The sequence below is a fragment of the Charadrius vociferus genome, unplaced genomic scaffold (genome assembly GCF_000708025.1).
Source record: "Charadrius vociferus isolate BGI_N301 unplaced genomic scaffold, ASM70802v2 scaffold190, whole genome shotgun sequence".
NCBI classification, from domain to species: Eukaryota; Metazoa; Chordata; class Aves; order Charadriiformes; family Charadriidae; genus Charadrius; species Charadrius vociferus.
Window position 1 is genome coordinate 1,987,851 of NW_009646608.1, and position 20,476 is coordinate 2,008,326.

The window sequence follows — 20,476 nt, forward strand, 5'->3', positions numbered from 1 at the left end:
AGAGAATGAGGTTTCCGAGACCATTTCTAGAAAAACTATTGATCACCACCTATTGAGGCTAAAAACTGAGAAAATCACATTGCTACTGAAGGTACACTTCCCTGATTTCACTAAAAATAAAATACCACTACTTTCAGGGCTGACATAATTATTGATTACCCAAAGTTTTCTGCCATACTCTGGAGTGAGGATCTTTCACTGGAAACAGATGACTCCAGCCCATCTATATTTCAGGCCCAGCGGTCACAACTCTCACATCCTCTCTCAGCTGCAGCTGTGCCGGCGAAGTGCTTACAGCTTCCACCTGCTCATCGCCACATCCCTGGCGGTGTCACTGCCCCTCCGTGCTGGTGGCTGAGCCTGCCACCATCCTCAATGCACCGAGTGGACAAAGACCTGCTTTGGAAAGTTTTCAAACTAGCTTGTTTGGACCAAAGGATGCTCACGCCAGGAAATACAGCCCAAATGGATGGGTGCCTTCCATTACACTGTTTAATGCACTCAAATATTTTCTCACAGCAAGATCCTTGTCAAGACAACCGCTTGTAGTGACAAAGCCTGTTAATATCCGCTGATTAAATGGCCATTTTTCTCCAGCCTGGTTAAGCCTCTCTCATTATCAACTTACCTGTTATTCGCCACAGGCAGTGCAATTTCAAACTTTGCCAAGAACTGGAAGTACTGCTCTTCGGTTTGCTCAGTGAAGCCCGTCCCAACCAGCAGCATCCTGAGATCCTCTGCTCTGATGACTCCGTTCTTAGCTACAGACTTGGAGCTCTTGATGTTGAAAATCCTCTGTAGACACTCCGAGAGCCAGACGGGGTCAAGGAAGTAGAGGTTTCTCAGGCCATGGCTTGTGTCTGGGAAGTGTAGTAGTGTACCCGTTTCTATGAGAAAATTAATCGCTACAAAAAATAAAGAATTGCAGATTAGCAATAGTCCAGCATTAGGAAACCACAGTGCAGATGAATAAGATTATGAGGCAGTCTGTGCAGTTTTATGCATACCAGATACAGCCAGCACATAGCCAAGCCAAGAAAATAACATTTATCTGAGGAGTGCTATCTGGCACTCCAGTTGTAAAACCCACATCTCGCTGCTTAACAGTCAGTATTTATGTTCCCATCACACCTCCCCTTTACCCTCCTCCTGCCATCCTGACGGGGAAGGGCTCTCCCTGGCTCCTGCAGAGCAAGGCCTCCGAAAAGATCATGGGACTGGGGCCCTATGGAGAAGACAGCCTTGAAACTATGGCAACCCTCATTCTTCACAAAGCAGAAAAAGAATCAGACAAAGCTTGTTTAAAAAAAAAAATAATATCAGTATCTTCAGCCCATCCTAGAAGCTTCCCAGCCCCCTCCCCAGTGTCCCATTACTAATTTTTTACCTCACCAATTTCCAAAGTGAGCTCTACACAGGAGTAAAGCACTCTGTAACTGTTTGCACAGTGATTATCTGGTGGGGTATTTCCCCTCGTTTTTATTATTCGTGAAACATTTCAATAGGTCACCCATATTGATTTCCAAGAAACTACTGGCTGCTCTGACCTACCAGTTTGCAAGTCTTCATAGTCTTTGATATCATTTCCAGGGGTTTGTTCAATCATCAGTTCTATTTGTCTGTCTGTTAAATACTGTACATCATCATTCTGACTTCTTCTATGCTGTTCTGCAAGGACAGCTTCTTGAAGACTAAGGTAACTTCTTGGTATCTGCAAGCCACACAAGAAAAATAGCAGGATCAATATCAGACAGCAATCACTGCTGGAGATGAACTGGCTAAGCCATCCCCCTCTACAGGGATCTTACAGCGCTGTCTTTTCCCGAAGCCAGAAAGCCGTGTTATATAGTTCACATGCCTCCTGCATCAGCAATAGCTCTGAAAGTTCATCTCCCAATGCAAAACCAAGCCCCGCAAAAGCCCCCCTTTAGTAAGGATCACCACTAGAAAGCACGGTTCTCACCAATCTCCCTGCAAGTTTCTGTGAGCAAATCGAGCTGCCGACGTCCTTCATGTTGCAAGTGACATGAAAAATCAGCTGTCGGAGTCCATCGAGGCCTTCCAGAGTCTTACATGAGAGCTCACTGCAAAAGTCATGCAAGGGTGAGGATTATCAAACCTTATCAGCATACTAGCTTCCTTTCCAGGCTCACTTTCTCTTATCAGTGACTTTAAATTTCCTGTGTCAGGTGAATGGGAGGAAGGCTGTCAGTGAGCATTTTTAGCTTTGCAGAAAAACACTGAGGAGCCTGGAAAAAATATATTAGGCCAACCTCTGCTCTGCCTGCTTCTTTTGCTGTGCACTGCTCTTCTGCCCCCTACGCATCGCCACCTCTGGGGACTTCCCTGGCACACCGACCAAAGTCAGCACCCTTTTCCCCTTCAGTGCTGTATGCATCCTGGAAGGGACTGCAGGAAGGAGGAAAACACTGTGCTCCGGCAGTCACTGGAGACGAGTCCAGTTCTCCCCGCCTCAGATCAAAGAGGCGCGATGATGAGTACCAGACACCTTTTCCCACCCTCATTCCAGCCCTCGCTCAGCTGGATCCTGTGATCTGGGAATTGATGCTTAGATCCTAAAAGCTGGCCTTCATCATTTCTTTAACAGCTAAAAACCTGCTCTCTCCAGCTCCTACTATTTTTGGCCTTTTGTGGGCTGGGTAAGAACGGTTCTCTTTCACTTTCCCCAACAAAGAGTCTTTCTAACTGATCCTACATGTGTTCCCGAGGCAGAAAGAAAATCCTGTTATAAAGCAATATGCTCTATCTTAAACCTCAGCCATCAGTGGCACTGGGAAGCATGCACCCGCTGGGATGCTGGAGGACCAGCTGGGCTCACCCACACCAAGCTTTCACAACACACACTCCTCACACTCCTCTGGCTGCCTGGAGCACTGCTCAGAGGAGCCTCATCCAGGTGGATGATGGGTGTGAAGGAGAGGCACAGGAGGGAGGAGGTAGGAAAGGTGGCACAAGTCTGCCTGGAAGGAAATGCAGGGGGAAAGGATGGTGAAGATGGTGAACATGCAGGATGTGTGGCAGCATGAAAGAAAAGTCCTCTTGAGAAAGAATGATCGAGATCATGTTAGGATGCTCTGTGGTGATGGGAAAAGAGGTTTGAGGAGACTCAACCACAAAGCTTTCTCTTTCTCACTATGAGTCTCTGCGCCTCACACTAGGTCCCTGGTACTCCTCCTAACGGGAAAGAGCCAGCTGGGATGCCCAAAGCAACGCTTGCGTCTGCAGAGCAGAGCGTGGGAGGTCTCCTGATGACTTTGCCAGGCAGCAGATGCAAAGTGCTGGGGACATTGCAGCGCCCTTTTTACTTGCCAGCCACCACCTGCTCTTGCCCCAGGCATTGGCAATTTCACACTGTTTGGTGCCAGCCTGCTGCATCCACGCTCCCCCGGGGCTGTGCACTCCCTTGGCTGACAGACTCGCACTGTTCCCAGACAGAGAAGCCTCCTCTCCCCAAGGGCATCCTCTGTCAGCCAAAGGGAGGGATCAGCATCAGACTCCACGGCCTGACTGACACGGATCTTCCAGACAGCACCACCCCTCTGTTACCACACCTGGAGAAGTCAAATGGCACAGGTTTGGGCTGCTGGGGGCTCACAGGGCTGACCCACTCCTTGCCCTGCCAACACTGCCACGTGATGAGCTGTGTTCTCATGCCAGGTAGCAAGAGGCTCCCACACAGCCTCCTCTTAACAAACCCCACAGCACCCACCCTGTAGCAGTCATGCTCTCAAGCTTTGCAGCATTAATTACTCAACCTGTACCTTCTCTCCTTGTGACTAATAAACTGTATCACCATTTAATGGTGAGAAACCTGAGTGGAGCAGGAGCACTAAAAGAGGCTGGCCAAGGTCATGACTTTGGAGCTTCCAGCCCTCAGGCCCATGATCAGACCCCTGAGCAACACTAAACTTCTCTCTGATTATACTACTTTGTCTCAGTCAAAAATAGATGAAATGCGATGCTGACGAGTCTTTAAATCAGTTCCGTTGCCAAGGAGATCAAGTATTACAAAATTGTTTAAAGTGACATAAAATAAAGTGACTGAGCTTCATAAAGGCACAAGTACTTACTGTAGGTGCTTGAATGTGATATCAGGGAAGCCGGTTGCTCTGGATCCAGAGGGGGACCGACAGAGGGCCAAGACGTATGCCCTCAGAGTTGCTATCCTCTCAACGCGGAATTTAGTTTCAATTAAATCAAGGTGTGTTCCTACCACTAACACCACTGAATTCGGAGCTTTGGCCTGTAAGAGAGAACACTGACAATGACCTCATCCAGATAACGTCGTGGTAAATTCAGTGAGGATATGTGAAAAATATAATATTTAAGAGTGGGTAGTCATCTACATTAATAAAATGGAATATATATAAAATAGAGGCAACCTGTCATGGCAGCTTGACAACAGCAACAAGTGATCTGGGTATTACAGAAGTTCTCCCGAAGAATATGGCTTAATCATCTGCTGCTACTGAAGAGCAGGAAACTGTCAGTTTGGGTTTATTATATCAGGGCTTAACAAAAAGGGAGTTGCCACGTAGTATTAAATTGCTACAAGTCAGCTAAATGATGGGAACTATGTCCACCCAGACAAAGGAAGAGAAGCTAGCTTAACCTCTAGCTAGAAGATACATCTTTAATATCCTGAAAAAGGCTAGTTACACTCCATAATGGATACCCGGGGAAGTTATGCAAACTTTTTCACTGAAGGGATGTGGAGAGGTGAGATAAACTGCTAGAAACGTCTAAATCCACTTAAGCCTGAATCAGTGGAAAGGAATGGATTAGATGATCTCGTGGTTTCAACCAACCCTTCCATGATTCTATTACAGGACTGGAACGTATCCAGATTTCAGGGAACACGCTGCCAAACACAATGGGATTGCACAGGCTTAAGCAGGGATCAGCCGGCCGATCCAAATGACTTTGACCACAGAAGACAATTCAGATGCAGAAATATATGCTTATTTGCAGTCAATCCATTTGTCTCTTATGACGCCCACTGAAATCTCCTAACCTGAATGACACCATACTTGAATGCTGTGTAGACACGGGAGCGATGGCCGTACCAAGTCAGACCAAAGGGCCCACTTGGCCCGAAACTCTGCCTGGAGGCTAACGAACGGTATAGGCACAGGGTAAGCATGTAGAGATTTTCCCTGGTGTGTTCTCCCCGTATCCAGCAGCCTGCAGCTCACCAACTTCCTGAGCATGAGACAGTATCTCTGAATTAATAGCACTTGATGGATTTTAGTTCCACCAGTCTGTTTTTTCAACTTCTGACATCCATAGCACATTGTAGTTCCAATAAATTCCACAGGTTGCTTATCTGTTGTGTTTAGGATACTCCCTATTATTTGTTTCAAAGTCACCATCTCACTATTTCTTTTGATCTTGCCTAATTCTTCTATTGTACACGATCATGAACAAAGACTCCCTTGTGGTTTTCTCCTTACCCCTGGTAAGTCTACATACAGCTCTCCTCTTTTGACTTTTTCCCAAGCCGAAAAGGCCTAATCTATTTAATTGCTGTGCACACAGAAACTTTTCCATACTTTTAACCATCATGTTAATCTTTCTCTGTATCTTTTCTGATGCTACTATGTGCTTGCTGAGATGTATTAAAGACACAGGCACATCATACATTTTTGAAATATCATAATTATGCTTTCGGCTACGTTACCTAGTTTGGGTTTTTGATTGCTGCTGACCATTAAGCTAATATTTTTGTAATGTCAAGGTATTTCTTTTTTGAGAGGCACTAGCTTAGAGCCCATTTCTGTGTAAGTAATGGTAAGACAGATATAAAATAATAAACATTTACAAAAAATTATGGACATGCTATTATAAAAATCAATCAACACCGATGAATTCACTGCAGCTGTGAGTCTCAGAGAACTATCTGGGGAGACACTCTCTAGCTTACTTAAATCTAAAGTGTTAAAAATATGACCTCAAGACTAATGTGTGTCTAACCCACACAAGAAAGAAAATGCTTCACCCCCCCTTGGAGCACAGTGTGGTCAAACACTAATTCCAAATTAAGTAAGTTCAGCCTTACTTACCAAGGGTTTATAAATCAGCTTTTTTTTTCATTCTCTGATTTGTGTGAGGGAGAGCAAAGCAAATGATAAATTTAAACCATTAAATACAGCGATACGCCTACAGTGTAATGGAAAATTAATTCCAAAAGCTATGCAAAATTCATAGCTTGCGGAGTTTTTAAAAGCAGACCAAAAAGAATCTGTAATATCACATATCTGTGTGCTGAGCTACTACTTGATAAATAGATTCCCCAGAGTCCACCACTGACTTCTTACCTCAATATTCAGCAACCAGAACTGTAAGTTTGCCACAGCTTCTTCCCCCAGTGCCAAGTTCCATACCACGATGTACAATGCTTTGTCTGTGAAGAAACACTGATTGACTGTAGACATGCTTGCTGGGCCTCCAATATCCCAGACATTGAACTCCACTGAATCAACCTACTTAGACAAAGAGAAGTGTTCAAATCAAACGGTTGCAGTAAATCACAGGGAGATAATAGCTGAAGTATAAACCTACGCCTGCATAATGTATGACACAAGAAGGGTTTCAATGTCCTAATTGTGCCTCCAGGAAAGAAAAATCAACAAGCAATTGTTAAGCATGGCTACCACTTCCCCACAGGAAATCAAGACTAATTACTTGCTGCTAAAATGATAGAGGTGCCCTTGATGCTGGTAAATCTCCAGTTAATGCTGTGGATTCTCCAGTACAAACAAGGGTCTCATTCTGAGCCCTGTATTTCACTGCATCTTGAATGGAAACTGTTTCATCCTTGTCTGTGCCATGCTCGACAGGACCGCTGAAGCTGCTTATCTGCCACTGCTATGGGGAACAGGAAACCCCCTGCTGAAATCACTTCCACTGAGCTCAGCCCTTAACTGAGCCAAGCAGAATATAGATGCTCAGGAGATGGGAAACTTCTCAAGCCTTTCATAAATACCTCCTGCACGTTGCTCAGAGGCTTCTGACGTGCGTCACACTAGAGATGGGCCAGAATTACAGCCACTGTAAATCGGACTCACTAATTTTCGGGGAAATGTATGAATGGAGGTCCCTCTAGCTTTGGCTGTTTTCCAACTATCCCAGCATCCATTCCTCCATGCAGCCTCACAACAGCACTAAGAGGGAGCGTGGGTCTCTGCTTAAATGGTATACAGGCTTCCAGTTGCAGTAGGAAGCACCTACATACTTTGTAGGCTCTGTCCCTAAATCGCTTGGCCCTGGGGAAGCAAGAAGCCTGTGACTGAGCAGAAAACCAAACCCTGCTCCAGCCACCATCCTCAGAGCACCATGTAACACCGAGCGGGCTCTGTTTACTGGTCCAGGTCCAAGTACTGACTGATCCTACATGACAAGTTACCCTATGAGATTTCAGCAAGGAGCTAAGTATCTCAGTAGGTCTCTGATCTCCTCGCATAGTCCCAGTTTGAAGCCTCCCAGAAACAGCTGGAAGAACTTCCATATTGTTTAAACCAAGCCCTAACTAGCACCAGGACTGCTTTGTTCATCCAAAAGACCTTCAGCTGCGGGTGCTTGTATGCACAGACAGAGACTCAGAGGTAGGGACAAAAAACTGCTCAGCATCTTGTTCCCACTCCAGGTCTCTGATGCAGTCTAGGTTTTTATTTTATTCAATTGCTCTTCAGCACAAAATGCACAAATCCCACCTCCCACCAAAGTCTTGACTTTAAAGAGTGAGGCTGCGCTTGCTCTTTTTCTTTCTGTCTCTGGCCTGGCACTCTTCGTTGCAGAAATAGCTGAACTCAGCAGGCTCCTCCACCCCTTCCAAAACAGTCTGGTGGTCATGGCTCTCATCCGGGAAGGGAGAGCCATGCATTTGCACACCATCAGCTCTGACAAGACCTCAGGACCAATTCTGCATGCTCTAATCCCTGTGTTACTACCCAGGTGGTGGACAGGGCCACCTACAAATGCTTGAATGAATTCAGTGATGTCCAAATGAGCTCAGTATGGGTTGACACACTCCCTGAATGAGCCATCTGAGATTTGGGTGTTTAAGCTTTGCCTTACATCCCTGGATCGTACCAGAGGTTGGGCATCCTACCTTCCACCCTCCTTCCCCACCTAGGACAGTTCTGTTACCAAGGGAGTCCAGCTTTAGGTACTGATGTCCCATTTTCTGGCCCCAAATATAAGGACAATCTGCTTTAGAGAAGTTGATTTAAAACATTCTCTCAGAATCAATGTCCAAAAACCACCCAAGCTGGGAGAGCCAGAATTTAGGCAGTCTACACATGGCTCGCTCTCTCTAGGATACAAACTTGAGTGCTCAGGAAAACAGAACTGTCCTCTAGTACCAACTGAAAATGAAACAAAGGAATTGTGATGGGTCTACAGACATGTCACTAGTGAGGTCTGGCTCACAGGTAATGGAAACTGTTCTTTGTAAAAGGACAGACAATTTCAGTCCACTGTGGGGCTCAAACGTCCCACTGGGGCTAAGGATCTTCAATTGTTTTTCACCTTTGCCTTGTGTCCTACTGGCTTGGGGAGCTCCCATTTTGTTGTACGTATGGTGGCATCGCTGTGCATCATCTGAGGGACTTTTCCTGTCTGTAGAATCTCAATCAGCGTTGACTTCCCCTGTCGTGGAGGACCAATGATGATCATCTTCATTAGCTTACACTTTTCTGCTTTGCGCAGCTGCGCTCTTAAGTACGCCAGCACTGTTTTAGGGCCTACAGGGGGGAAGTGAACAGGCTTTATCTGTGGTTAGCAGTTAGAAATATACATATGTACAGCAGGACTGCACAAAACCTGCTGCTGCAGACACATCAGCTGAATTAATGTTTTCCCTAAGCTGTGGTCTGAGACAACCCAGAGAATAAACAAAGAAACCTCTAGTGGACAAACCTGAGACAGAGACCCCAGAAAAAGGTCACTGCTCTGAAGCTCTACAATGGAGCACTGTAAGAAGAAACAAATGCTGTGACTCGTATGCTTCAGAAGCTCAAAGGAAACATAAAATACAAATTTAGTATTGGAAAATACTCAGTTTTTCCTTCTACTTTTATGTTTCTAGTTAAAATTAGATTTAGGCTTCAACAGTGTGCTGGAGAAGGAATAATTCCTAATAACTTTGTTCCCACAGGATTTTCTTATTAAAACACACAAAAAAAGAAGACAGTATTGTAATAGATCCAAACCCTAGCAGCTTACAATAAAGTCACTTCAATGTGACTGTGACTGCTGATCCTAAACACTTGAGTCTTTAGAAAGACCGTCTAAATACCCTAAAATATACACATTCAGGAAGCAAGCCATGGAATTTATTCGGCATGCATACTGCAAACGAAATGTTGCATTTATAAGTCATCGTTTTAACTTCTATCTTAAATTCATCATATAGCCAGAGCTTAGCACTGAGTATCAAACCTGCAAATATGCGTAGGAGGTTTCCCTATGCAATTCCAGATAACTACAACAAGGGCTTGGGCACACACTCTCTGTTCCTGTTCAGGACCATTAAAAGGAAGTGATTTTCATTATACGTTCAGTCAATTTAATAAAGAACACACAGGATCAGCCTTACCCTCTTTTCTGATCTCTGCAGGAACGTTACTGATATTTAGTTCCTCGATATCCAGCTGCCAGAGATTAGCCAGCTGTCCAAGTTCTGGAGGAAGCTCTCGGATACCAGGGTTACTGTACAAAAACAAATAAATCTACCAACAACCAGGCTTTGTGTGTAAGTAGCTGCTCTCACGGACTCTCAGATTACACTATTCTCTCCTTGCAGAAATCTTCCATTAACATTTTAATAAGACTACTCAGCACTTTAATAGTAATTTCCATCCTAAAAGTGATGTATAACCTCAATTTATCCTCTGGGGTAGACAAGCATAATCATCTTTACTGGATAGTTGAGGAAATAAAGGCAAAAATGATGAGTTATTGACTCTAATGCTATAGAAGCTGAGAGCAAAAAGCCAGAATGAACTAGAAACACATTAGATTCCCAGGCCTGTGTTCAAAGCATTAGATCATCTTCCCTAATTCAAAAGGCCAGCCTCCCCCTTATCTAAAGCAAATGATGGGCACAGCTCTAACAAGGGGCTGACTATTACCAGCTTTTTGATTCAAAAGCACTGGACATCTGGGGTGGAGCTCTACAGAAGACTGATCACTAAAACAACATGGAAATAATACTGCATAGCTTTTCCAGGACACGGACTTACTTTCCTAAATAAAGTTCTGTTAAACCTTTCAGAAGGCAAACGGACTGTGGGACAGAGTCCAGCTGATTGTCGTTCAGATAAAGGACTTCCAGAGAATCACTCAGAAATGCTGGAAACTCCAAAAAAGGACCTGGAACAAGACAGGAAACAAATTGCACCTTTAAAACATAACAAGCACTAAGGCTCTGGACAAGAGCCTTCACCTTAACTTTGTAGGCAGGACATGAGGTTCCTTGGCAGGAACCACCACGAAGCAACAGCAGAAAAGCAAACAGCCTTCAATGGCGATCAAACATAAACGCTCACATCTCAATTTTTTAAAATCATGGTGAAGCGTGTGTTTGAAGGTGACAGTCTCCAGCACTTCCGGGGTGCTGAGGGAGAAACTCCAGGCCTGCCAAGATGACTATATGTCAGAAGATGAGTGGCGTTAGATTTCTTGCTCTTGAATAGCTGGTAATACCTTGTGAACTGCCCCTATTCCAGCCTAACAGCTGGCAGTGAAAGGGCATACTAAGGGCACAAGTTGTTCTCAACATGTTTTTTCCATGTTGCCTGAGAAAAGCCAGAAGCCAGTCAGAATTTATGTTCAGGCCCCCATGTTGCATCCTGGAGCAATTTATGGTGAAGCAAAGTCAGTAACAACAGAGAAAAAAACCCCAAACTGCAGCTGATAGACTACTAACCTGTGTTGCCTCTAAAACACCGTCTGCATTTGCCCCTCTGTTCTGTTTTAGACTGCAAGGTCTCAGAGCACTTCAGACTTCCTACACGTCTGAGCAGTAACTAGCGTATTGCGGGAGCAACCCAAGCAATAATAGCAACAACTGCATGGCTGAGTTGCTGCTGCTGGAGAGGTTCAAACAAAGGGAAATTCAGCTGGTTCCAAAGAGCATCATTTCACTCCACAAATTACTCCCGGGACAGCAGCATGAAAAGCTGCCATGAATTGTGTTGCTGTCTTAAGAGTGTCACATGTATCTACCAAGAAGCATCCTGAAGTCAAGGAAAATTAGGCCACACAGGGACAAGCAGATTTGGAATCTCTGATTAGGAAAGTACAACCAGCACCATCTGCTGCCTCCATGGTCAATACAAGCAATTCCCTGAGATGCAAGACACATCCTTCCTCAAGGACAGGACAGTTGCACTTCCACCAAGATCTTCTTCCCTTACAGAGAAGACTTGAGGAACTGTAACTAGACTTAGCCAAAAAAGAAAAAAAAAAGGAAAATGGAAGAGGATTTCTCAGGAGAAAATTCCCCAGCTCTAATATTAACAGCATTTCAAGCCTGAGCTATGATCAGAAAAGGAGTAAGATAGAGTCCCACTGTCTGCAGGGGTGTTTTATATACGTGACAGGACTGTCTGCTGTGGGCAGGGTGTCACAGTCTGCCTTTGAGTTTTCAAATAAAAAAATCATCTTTGGGATTATTTTAGGAGAACAGCAGTCTTATTCATGGATTCAATTCATTTCCTTTCTGGCTCATCGCTGGACTTAAACTTTTCATTGTTCCTCTTCAGTACACACCTAAGCACAGACAGATTTAGTCCCTCTTGGACACGCAGGAGCAAACACCTAAAATAGTAGCAATACTCTCAATTCACCAGAGAGTCCCAGGTGGAAAGGAGCGTACTATATTGGAAGCAAGCTCGAGGTGTTTATGAATTGTAATTATTTATTCATGAGTTATTTATGATTTCTCTGGCTTGAGCTCAAATTTTCTTTTAAAGAACTGTAGAAAAATTAAAACAAATCCCATCTTGAAAATGTATTTTTGGATGAGTAAACGACACCAACACCACATGCGTGTGCAAGAAGTTATTCTGAGATTTATCAATCAAGTATAGTGAGTATCCATAAATTATTCTCTTTAAATAATCTAGACTTAAGTAAATAGCTTTGTTGGTAAAATCATGTGAAAACCTGCCCCCCACCTCGCTAGGAGACTTCTGTGAGCAGATGATGTACTCCAGCTTCTGTTTTCTCTTGATGTTCTTTAAACTCTTGGCCACATCCTCTAGTCTCACCAAGCTATACTTGGCAGAGGAACAGAGAGAAAAAGATGAGCTGGCTTTGCTCTGTCTCTGTGGCTATTCAACCGTGGCACCAGCCAGGTGGGCTACTCTGTGTCCTCCTGTAAGCTGAGGCAACCTCAGGCAGCTCGAAGTCGCACCAGCCTATTATGTGCCAAGGCTTTTCAAATGGTACTAATCCAGAGCTCGTCCTCTCCTCCTTTATGTGGAGGGGTTATGCTGGGTTTGCAGCATGTAGAAATTTCCATTAGGACAGCAATTCCCTTTTATAGCTGGTTTTAGCTGCCTTTGCCCGCTGCTCCTGCCCTTCTCTCCCCATTGGGACATGCTGCTGCAGCACTTCACAGAGAAGCTCTAAGGATATGTCAGACTCCTTTTCAGATTCAGGCTCCTTTTCCAATTCTTCCATGTTCAGGATTTCACCGATATCACAGCATTTCTACTTCAATTTCCTACTTGCAAAACAATGCAGACCAACCCTTTCTCCTCCTCAGGGTGCACGTACAGGACTTGCTGCACAGCAGCCTCTACTCCCACAGACAGAAAAATGAGGTAGGATTAGCCTTGCCTGGAGGTCCAGGTAAAGCCTCTGCCTCCCAGAGAAGCAGACTGGAGGTTAGGACTGGAGGTCCTATAGCTATGGCTGTATTTGGTGCATTTACCAGTTTTACCTATTCAGTTGACCTGAGATCATGCACAGTTTTCAGGGGAACTGAGGAAGGCATTTGCTGCAGGAGTGCCTCTCCCTCCCCCCAGCAGCTGAGGGCTGCTCAGATGTGCGTCATGAAGACGCCGGCTCTATTCCACTCTCCGATTTGCAAAGAATGCTTTAGAGCAAGCCATTCTTCAGGCAGCCGAGAATGAGAAAGCTCTCCAAGTGCTTTAAAATAAAACAAACAAACAAAGAGAAATGCAGATGAATCCCACAGAGAGCAGGAAGCAGTGCAAATATCTGCAGATATTCCTTTGTTCTCTCTGGGATTTCACGTGCACTAATCCAGAATCTCTCTTCTGCTCTGCCCCAAACTGCAGGCGCAAATCACAGAGATGGGGGGAAACAGGCAATTTACAAATTCAGCAACTGAAACAATCCTAAGAGTAATAAGACTTAGCATGGGTTCATTTCCCTTCAACATACCAGTTAGCACTCTAGCTAAAAAGAATAACCTTCATGAAAAGAACAAAAACTCAGTGAAAGAAACAGGTTTCACTCATTTTTCATCTTTCTATACGTCGATGGTACCAATCAGCTGCACCATTTCTTTAGAAATATTTTATCTAAACATATTTCCTGTTAATTTAAATGTCGTTGCACTTAAAATTGCAAATGAATTTACACTGATTTCCCTCCAGCCAAACTCCACAGACTCCTGCTGCTTCACAGCTCACCTGGAATTACTTCCCTGCATTTGCACTGCCATGTACCTTACCTGTCTCTGGGCCACAGCGCACCCTGCTCTTCGTGGTGAAAAAGGGAATCCGCTTTGTTTTAAATCCCTCGTCACTCCTGCAGGCAAAACAAAATGGTGACAAGTGGAGAAAAGAGCTTGGACGCAGCAGTTGAGACCGGTGCTGGAGCTGCGTACCCAGGACACTATGCGGTCTGGTTTGGCTCCACTCAAGGCTGTGGGATTCACAGCACAGCTCTTATGGGTTCCTGTCTGGTTTTGAGAGATGGGATTGAAACCCTCTGGGCAAGACTCCACCAACACTTGTCCAGGCCCAATGGTTTTCTTCTGGCAAATTAAGAGAGCTCTGCAAGGCTGCACTTTCAGCTCCCAGGGCGAGAGCACTTGACCCCCAGCTTTATGGGTGTCAAGGTTAAGTAGGCTGTCAAACACCAAATTGAACAAGCTTCACGAGAAGCGCTGGAGAACCAACCTGCTGCCATTCCCTGCTCTCACCAGAGAGTCTCTGACAGGATGACCCAACAACATGACTCTGGAAATGCACTGAGAGATTCAAAAAACAATCATTTGTCTTTTGCAATTGACATAGCAGCCCATAAGGACACCAGAAAATTTGCGGGACGGGCACCCAAATGAGAAGGTAGAAGTACGACACAATTCAGTGCAGTTCTGGAGAAGATAAGGGACCTTTAACTCTCTATGTTAAACATCCCTATTGTAATTTCTAAATAGAGGAACATCACTCTTCTATTGGATGACCTTATTAATGCCAGTCTTCTCTACGAACTTGCAGCTGGTTACACTTCCATTTAAAAAACAAAGATTTTTCATTTTTTCCAAAACAACACTCCCACGCTAACTACAAACTGCAGCCCATCCAGATGGTTTATGGTTAAGATATGCTCCCCACAAACGGGTATTCGTAGTGATGAACCACACACTGGGTTAAAGAAATTTCTACATGCTCTGAAATTAAACTGCCATTATCAGTAATCTATCTGCTTAATAAATGATAGTGTGCTGAATGCCCAAAGAATCGGTAAAGGATAATTCATCACTGTCACAGACACACAATATACTTAGAGACATGGCATGTGGATATCAATGCCTTCTATGCAGGTAATTAATTCACTGCTGACACCCTTTGTATTACACGAGGGATCGGGTTTGCTATTATTTCTTCAGCTTTTGTTTTCTCAGTCAAAATTTGAAAGAAACACTTACTTCCCAAGTTGGTTTTTTGAGAGATCCAGCGATTTAAGTTGTTTGCAATTCCACTTATCTTGTGAAGGCAATGTAACTAACTGATTTCCCAGCAGCTTCAGGGACACCAAAGCCTAAAAGAGGAACAGCCTGTAGTTAGAAGACAGAGTCCATCAAACACACAGAAAGAAGTTTTTTAGCGTGGCTATTAAATAACAGAAACACGAAGAAAGTACATCTTATTCATCAGAACATCCTGTCCGTGCTGCCTAGCATGCAAACGTTTCCTTCTTGTCTCCAGCAAGTATATTTTCTGCACGAAGCAACACCACTATTAGTTCTGGGAGATTATTAGTGTACTTGCTGACAGATTCAATTGGAAACAACCCATTTAAGAGGACATTTTCCTTTTAGTGAGGAAACCCTTCCAGATGGAAAAGAACAGTATGATTTACCTACACAGTATGCCACATAGGGATGAGAAGTCTCATACGTGTGTGCAAGCCAGTGCCAGAGTGGGCTTACACCTGTTCTGTACCCATAAAATCAATGTGCAAAATGTGAATTATTTCACACACGGAAAATTTTTAATTGCTTTGTTATTATATGTCTATTAAAATGGAAAGGATTTATATTAACTTTCCAAGATTTATACAAGTTACCTATGTAATTTTTTATTCCTCACACCAGAGACAGAAATTTTAAAAACAAGAAGTGAAGCTAATTTGTACAGTTAACACCACACAGATAGGATTCAGCTGCAAATACCATGAATAAGGTTAAACACAGCTCTCCTTTAAACTTAACAGAAATATAAAAGAAAAAATGCAGTTCACATTCAGATCTGTGAAGCTTCTGCTCTTCTATCTGCCTTTAAAAATAATGTTGAGGCTCAAATGAACATTTGCATTTGGTTGAAAACCCAACTTTCCACTGAAAAACAGTCTCGTATGTAGAGTTTCCAACCAGGTTTATTCTCCAGGTCACCCCATGAAAAGAGACATAAGCAGAACATCGGCTGAATTATCTTGTGCCATAAGTACAGCAGTGTTAATGAATTATAACCCATGGAAATCATGTTTTACCAGCTGAGACTTCAGCTTCAAGTGTGTTAAATGTTTTATGTGCTCCCCATAATATAAAAGGTTTATGCCCCTTTTCATCAAGCAGGATTAACAATGTCTCATGAAGCCAGTCTGTTGGCCTTCTTCCCCTTTTCTCAGATTGGAAAAATATGAAGTATCCATGTGACATAAACGGTGGACAACCAGCAGTTGATGGAATGGCAATTACCATGCAAAACGCTCCCTCTAGTGATAAGAGAGGGGCAGCACTGGGTCTTGGTGAGACTTGGGGAAGGTAACAGTAAAATATAGAAGTGCAGATGCGCAGAGTGAACCACTAGAGGAAAGGGCTGGAAAACTCTGCAAACTATAAAACCCTCCCTGCCACTCGTGTTTTGACAGCCAATGCTTTTATCATCATCTGGCTTAAACCTCCTGTTGGAAGGAAGGCCCAGTCCTCCCTTGGTGCCTGGTGTCCAGCTCTTTCCAAGTATCAGCATGGGGCTGCTCAATGACAATGCTTCAAACTTCTCTCCCGAAATATCCCTGAGCAGGGGATGGGAGGAAAGGGAGCCTACATGTTCCAGAATTAGCACAAACTTTGTTCTGTGTGGTCTAGCTGCAGTGCTTCATTTTCAGTCAACTGTATCCATGTTACGTGCCCCCCACAAACACTGACAAAGGCCACTCTCCAGGAGAGCTGAGAGCCTGGTGAGATTATATGCAATGCTTATGTGCCTGCTCCATGGAGGGAAAATTAGTGACTTTCAACTGGTTGTGGCTCTTCGTGACTGTAATTCTGGAGATCACTAGTCCTTGTTTTGCAATTACTCCTTCTTTCTCATCTCCAACTTCTCCATTTTTGCTGCCTTTCCGGAAGAGAACGGGTGCCTCCAGAAGTGAGACAATGGCAGCAGCAGACAACTTCCTTCAAACCTACTGCCACATGCAAAAAGAGCTCTGGTGTGTTAGATTATACCAGAAGGAAGGAACTGCAGCATCCAGATTAGACTGTCTCGGTCAGCCCGCGATGTGGAAAAGCTGACCAGAGTCTTACCTGAATACTTCCACCCAGAGAGGGTCAGGTCTCTTCAACAGACGCAAACTAGTCTAGAGAACTAAGGCATGGCTTGGAGCATGTATACAGTTGGTTCTTTTAGAAGGCAACAGACAGGAAGTCTGTTGTGGAGTCTCCCACACTGGAGACATTCCAAACCCGCCTGGACACCGTCCTCTGCAACCTGCTGTAGGTGACCCTGCTCTCGCAGGGGGTTTGGACTAGATGATCTCCAGAGGTCACTCCCAACCCTGACCATTCTGTGAAAGCTGAGAAGGCCTCTGCTTCTCTTAACACCACATTTCTAGTATATACATCATATTAGCAACTGTGAGCTCGTCCTAGTTGTAAGACGCCTCCGCAAACCAAGCAAAGGCCAGTGATAAACTACATGTCCCACTAGCCCAGGTCAGGGATATGCTTTCAAGTCACAGGCCTCCTCTCCTTTCAGCTTTTCCCAGGCAGAAAACAGTTCACTGCTGTTCCTACATAATAATGTAGGACCATATAATGTTTCCTAAGTTATATGTAGGAAAACGTTACTGCCCATTTATCCCCCTTCCCACATCTACTTCTGGAGAGGGCTGGGAGAGCTGGAGTGTGAGTGCAGCCGTATTCACCGACACCAACTGTACAAGCAAGGAGTAGCCCAAGCCAGGGATGATCTAAGCATGGGCTTTCACCTTCTAGTTGCTCACCACACTCTAGCCCTTGGGGGACTGAAAATACCTGATATTTATTTCTTTTATGAAAGTAAGGCTGAAGACATATGGATAAAAACTGGCACTACATAAGGCAGCCAAAGCTTGCTAACTTTGAAGACAGACCATCAGCAGAGATTGCACTGAGATCTTCTCTGATGGTGCCTTCACATCCCTCTGCTGCCTCTGAGCTATGGCACCCGAAGAAATGTGCCCTTGAAGCACCATCTAGTGTTTAATATCTGTTATGGTAGCTCCCACCCACTGGGCTCATTTTTAATGTATTCAGAAAAAAACAAGTTTCAGAGACAATAGTCCATAGGATTCATTCTGTTTCAGGAGAAATGCCAATTGAAAACAAATGGTTACCAGAAAGCAAAACAAAATCTGCAGAGATCATTAAAAACAACTGAGGGAGCAAACGATCTCAGCACTCTTCTTCCAGGCAGGAGCAAGAGGCTCCTTTGCAGTAGACTCTCAAGGTCTGAATTGGACATGCATATGAACTGCCACTTCTGCAACCTTCCCACACAGGCCAGCGGTGAAAATCATGAAACTTTTGCACAACAATTTACCTCTGTTTCTATCTCCATGACCCCAAGTTTCACAATCTGGAAGGGAAGCTGGGAGGAAACCCCCAAGTTCTGCTTGGTTTCATGTCGAAACCATGCGAAGCCACAAGTTCTGAAGAATTTTGAAGTAAAGCTATGGATCTCTGAGATCCACTGGCAAGAATTATTTAATCTGCACAAGTTCAAAGACAAGAGAGATGCCAACTAGCACTGTTTAAGGCATTCAAAGACGCTGTTTTCAGCACAGAAAGACTAATCCTTAATTACACAACACTGGTGTGCCAGATTAAGAAAAAACACAACTATTTGTGAGTGCACTTGAGTACATCTATATTTCAATGGTTGGAGCTTGCAGCTACAATGCAGTGGTTGTCTTCCAAACTGTGCTCCTAAAATCTGAAAACCACAGACATCCAAAGAGTTCTCAGAAGACCGGTGTCAAAAGCTAGATACCATATCACACTGGACAAGGGCCTGAGTGTAGCCATTCAGGAGGTTATGGGCTGCTCAGAGGCTCTGTGCAATTGCCGTGTTCATCAACTCAAAACAGCAGGTAGTTTCCTACCTTAATCAGGCAGCCATTGCTATGACTTTGAGGTCTGAATAAATATTAAGAGAAGTACTGTGAAGCAGGAAGAAATGACACTTACTTCAAGCTGGAAGAGTCCTGGTGGAACTTCTTTTAGTGAGTTCTCAGAAAAATCCACTTCTCTGAGGTGATTTTTCCAGAAAACAGTCAATGTGTCAGGTAAGAATTCCAGTGAGTTTCTAGATGCTTTACAACATTTCTGGAAAACATAAAAGCAAAAACACCCACAGAGTAGTAATTATCTCTTTAAATAATGAGGTAGATCAGCTGTCACATGTTTGAGGCATTAAGAAATTCATTCTAGGTGATCTCTCTATATATTTTGATCCAGATAATATATTTGCATGCAGACACATAGGATTTGCTGAGGAGATGCTCTCACTTAACTGATGGGCAAATTATTTCGTGGGCGAAAAGTATTTCAAAAGTTATTCAGAAAATTATCCCCATTTGCTTTTCAACCATAAACAAACACCTCACCAAAGTATGCTGTTCTCCAGCTATCCCTGTAATAATGAGGAATAAAGTCACAGTGACGGGTGGATATAGATGCCGTAGTTAGCCACAGGTTTGGGCAAAGTTAACTTTGAATGAAGGCTGAGTGTTCTGTAAAATGATCCTAACAATACTTATGCTCATATGAACTACAGAGAAAAAGAATACAGCCACATAAGACACGTTTCTACAAGTTTTCCACCAATGCCATCAACATGGTGAGAACAGTGCAGAACCTCAGAAAGACTTGATCTGAGACCAATAAACCAAATCAGGCAGGGCAACTCCTACAGAAACAGAACAGCCTTTTAGCCTAAGACATCCGACAGCTTTTTAAGCATCACAGTATATGTTTTGTATTGTTTCAACAGCTTTTTCAGCCTCTGACTCTGTCAGAGCAATTCAACTTACCAAGGGGCAGGCCCAGGGATCTGGAAACACTTTCAGCTGATTTCTGGAAACATTCAGTATGTTTAGGGACTTGAAGCAGTATAGAAAAACCGTTGGAAGTTCCACCAACCTGTTGTCAGAGACGTCAAACTCCTGCAGCTTCCTTAAACCAATCCAATTAGTTGCTAGAAAACACAAAACATTGCGGACTTGGTGTAAGCATGATAGCAGTCCGATACAGCAAGATACTGCACACTTGCTAGATAAGAGCCAAAGGCTTTCAGGAGTGCTAAAAACCAACCAGGCCTTTTCATGTACTTTGGACAAAGGATTGGGAGACATCAAGCATCTGTAGTTAATACTGTCTTAAAGTCATTATTATAACAGTTTGGGGTTCTGCTTTACAAATCGGGTCTTGAAATGTAAGCATAACACTGGATAGTACGTACTGCTTTCCTCGTCAAATAACTTCTCCATATAGTTTTTGGAAGCAATGAGTTTTTTAAGGTTTTTAAGATGTAGGAATCCAGAAGGGAGAGTAGAGAGCCTGTTGCTGGACACGTCGACCTCGAGTAACCTGTCGGTTCAGAAGATACTCAGTCAGGCATCAATAAAATGCTAGCAAAGACTCCTGTTGCCACAGACATCTATTTTACCAGGACAGCTTTAGATCTGAATGAAAGCAGCCGGAATG

At 43.9% G+C, this 20,476-nt stretch overlaps 1 protein-coding gene across 1 annotated transcript in view; it reads right to left on the minus strand.

The window, feature by feature from the left end:
* Positions 1-20,476, minus strand: part of LRRK1 (leucine-rich repeat kinase 1) — a 77,772-nt gene that overhangs the window by 24,505 nt on the left and 32,791 nt on the right. The window contains exons 7-19 of the mRNA XM_009886969.1: positions 20,232-20,359; positions 19,804-19,967; positions 18,959-19,096; positions 14,936-15,048; positions 13,733-13,809; positions 10,266-10,395; positions 9,620-9,732; positions 8,551-8,765; positions 6,339-6,503; positions 4,092-4,264; positions 1,964-2,084; positions 1,552-1,711; positions 629-905 (exon numbers count right to left, since the gene is read on the minus strand). Coding sequence (XP_009885271.1) covers positions 629-905; positions 1,552-1,711; positions 1,964-2,084; positions 4,092-4,264; positions 6,339-6,503; positions 8,551-8,765; positions 9,620-9,732; positions 10,266-10,395; positions 13,733-13,809; positions 14,936-15,048; positions 18,959-19,096; positions 19,804-19,967; positions 20,232-20,359 — 1,974 coding nt within the window. The remainder of the gene's footprint in view (positions 1-628; positions 906-1,551; positions 1,712-1,963; positions 2,085-4,091; positions 4,265-6,338; positions 6,504-8,550; positions 8,766-9,619; positions 9,733-10,265; positions 10,396-13,732; positions 13,810-14,935; positions 15,049-18,958; positions 19,097-19,803; positions 19,968-20,231; positions 20,360-20,476) is intronic.